This window comes from Etheostoma spectabile, chromosome 10, assembly GCF_008692095.1.
Source record: "Etheostoma spectabile isolate EspeVRDwgs_2016 chromosome 10, UIUC_Espe_1.0, whole genome shotgun sequence".
Lineage (NCBI taxonomy): Eukaryota > Metazoa > Chordata > Actinopteri > Perciformes > Percidae > Etheostoma > Etheostoma spectabile.
The window spans coordinates 14,172,226-14,175,221 of NC_045742.1; the positions used below are offsets into that span (position 1 = coordinate 14,172,226).

The window sequence follows — 2,996 nt, forward strand, 5'->3', positions numbered from 1 at the left end:
TATATATATATATATATATATATATAAACTCAGTGTGCTCACTGCTGATATTCTACAATTAGATATAGATAGCATAGTGATATCTGAATCAAACATCTTTGTAATATTGTTTTACATTGGATGGAAGTAACCTATATCTAATAAAAATGAGTTTTGATTATTATGGCTGCAATTGAACCCTGTAGCAGACAGCAGAGTGTATAATTGTCTAGGCATAACTGGTTGGTCTGTCCAATGCGCCGGGTAGTAAAGAAAAGATGAGCAAATAACATTTTGTAACAATAATATGACCAGTTCTGTCTTAAATACTTGTTTAGAGTTTCAAATTTGAGGTTATTTACAGTGAGCAACTTGGTTGAAATTTAGCTACAAATGCCATAGATGTACAGAAACATTTTAACTGGCAGTGTACTTTTCAAACAGCTGTTGTGATAGGGAACTGCTCGAAGTCCATGTGAATGATTATTACTGTATTTGGTCATCTATAATGCAAAAATTAAAAAATATTTTAGGGAGCCGAAAAAAAGGGGCCCAGGAGCCGCATGCAGCTCGCGAGCCGCGCAATGGTTACCAGGGCAATACAACCTCAAATTTAAAAGGTATTTCCCTGGAACGTCTGACTCTCCCAGCGGGTATAACTAGCTACTGTATGTACCTGCTGTTCTTTCTGTTTTTCCCCTCTACCATTGAGGATTACTGTCTGATGTTGTTGAACATGTGTTTGTGTTTTTCTTGTTGTCTCCCTTCAGAGAGCTCGGTCCTGATGCAGGATGAGTCCAGGAGTATGGGGGATGTAGCCATCGATATGGACTCTCAGAACAATCCCTTGCAACTCCAGCTTATTGATGAACAGGTATACTGTGTTTATTTGTCAAAGTCTGGCAGATGGAGAGGAATGCGTTCATATCCTTTGCTAGCACAGGAAAAATATCAGTTATTGTTCATTTTTAAACTAGTTGATGCACAGTGTTATTTTTAGTCACCATAAGTAGGACATTTATTCACCTTAAACTTTCTCAAACTATTGGACTACAATCTATTTAATTGAAATCTCGCTGGCTGTGTCGTTACAGGACTCATACATCCAAAGCCGTGCAGACACCATGCAGAACATTGAAAGCACCATCGTGGAGCTGGGCTCCATATTTCAGCAGCTGGCGCACATGGTCAAGGAGCAAGAAGAGACCATCCAGAGGTAAGATTGAGATAGAAATGGAGGCAGGGTTGAGAAAAAAGAGATCAATCAAAAACAAAGGAAATCAAATAACTTGAGAAGATTAATACCACTCTCATGTCTGTAAGGTAAAAATGACGCTCAAGACAGGTTAGTTTAGATTAACATAAAGACTGGAAACGGTGGGAAACGGCTAACCTGGCTCTGTCCAAGGCTATAAGAAATCTGTCTATCAACTCTAAAGGTCAGTAATTAACATACAATATGTTATTTTAAATGATTAATACGTTGTTTGTAGATTCATATTTACCATACAGACATGACGATGGCATTGATCTTCTTGTATGACTCTCAGCAAGCAAGCAAAGTAGCGATTTCACCAAAATATTGAACTATTCTTTAGTAAACAAGCAATAGGAACTAGGAAACTGGGAGTAAAGAAGGGAAAGGCTGCCTGCTTGATTTTGGGTGATGACTATTTTAAATTATTTTGTGCAGAATGTGGGGGCTTGTAATCAGTTCATGTTATCTTTCACTTTGTGGACTAAAATATAAAAAATTGGGCTACATACACAGGTACATAATTAGTCTCTGAATTAAAAGTCCTGTCTCACTGAACTGCATGCCGTGCTTCTCTCACAGGATCGACGCTAATGTGGAGGACACCCAGCTGAACGTGGAGGCCGCCCACACAGAGATCCTCAAATACTTCCAGTCCGTCTCGTCCAACCGCTGGCTGATGATCAAGATCTTTCTCGTCCTCGTTGTCTTCTTTATCATCTTTGTTGTATTCTTTGCTTAAAGAAAAGAGGACCAGCAGAGAGAAGGGGAAGAGCACATTGAATCAGCGGAAGTGAAACTAAAGCTGGACTGAGATGACAAGTCGAGACAACATATTTGAAGGGCAGACGTCTCCATCAAAGTGACAGTTTTGATAAAGGCTTGGGAGACACTCGGACTAATGAAGACTTTTCCATTAATACAGACTTTCCGGTTATTCCCAAGCTACAGACTCTTGGTCTTAATTAGTCAATTCAGTGAAGAATGAAGATGTTGACCTTTGTCCAAATGAAAGAATAAATTATCTCAAATTCCCACTTTGTATAAAATTAAAGCAAAGACTGCTCGGTATTGTACTATGACCAATTATTCACAAACATTTAATCAAAATGGCTATAATTTAATGGTTTGATTCTGCAAACTCTTTTGTTTTTCGTGTTCATCCCACATGTCATACATTAATATTATTTCAAAGCCAAACAGAACTGGAGTTTATTGTCAGATCCTTTTGCTTCTTAATTTACTTACCTTTTGTTGAAGAGCATGACTGTTTATCAATAATTCATCACTTACATTTTTTTGTATTCTGTTATGCTAAGTTTTATTTGCCAAATGGGTACTTAATATAGAACTGTGAGACAATACGAAGACACTCACTGTGGTCTAGCATTCCCTGTCCTGAAGACACAAAAAGTTACAGCTTAATGGACCGTTTGGATTGATGTCATTCAGAAAACAGCTGTATGAAATGTTGATGCTAAATTATGTAACAACACTAAATGAAACGGTTTTGGTTGTTAGCCATTAGGCAAGTTAAAAAAGTGTAAACTTTGCACCATCAGTGCTGCAGAGAGACTTCAGCATATACTGTAAGTCAGGTATCTGAAGGACCCGGGTTTGACATCAGTGCTTATGAAGGGGTTAGACTGGTTGTGAAGGCCCACTAATGAAGTGACTCAATCAGCCAGATTCCCTGGAAGTGTCTGGTTGAATGTTGCCGTTGTGGTCGCTTCCCCTCTTAAGCTATCTAAACGTATCTGAT

General features: G+C 38.4%; 1 protein-coding gene across 2 annotated transcripts in view; it reads left to right on the forward strand.

The window, feature by feature from the left end:
- The window catches only part of stx5a (syntaxin 5A), a 7,903-nt gene that overhangs the window by 4,730 nt on the left and 177 nt on the right, over positions 1-2,996 (forward strand). Inside the window, exons 9-12 of one of the 2 annotated variants that reach the window (XM_032528701.1) lie at positions 513-599; positions 750-853; positions 1,074-1,195; positions 1,817-2,996. The exon at positions 1,817-2,996 is cut by the window's right edge and continues 177 nt beyond it. In XM_032528701.1, coding sequence (XP_032384592.1) covers positions 513-599; positions 750-853; positions 1,074-1,195; positions 1,817-1,976 — 473 coding nt within the window. In that variant the 3' untranslated portion in view covers positions 1,977-2,996. The remainder of the gene's footprint in view (positions 1-512; positions 600-749; positions 854-1,073; positions 1,196-1,816) is intronic. The other variant, XM_032528702.1, reaches the window with a different exon arrangement.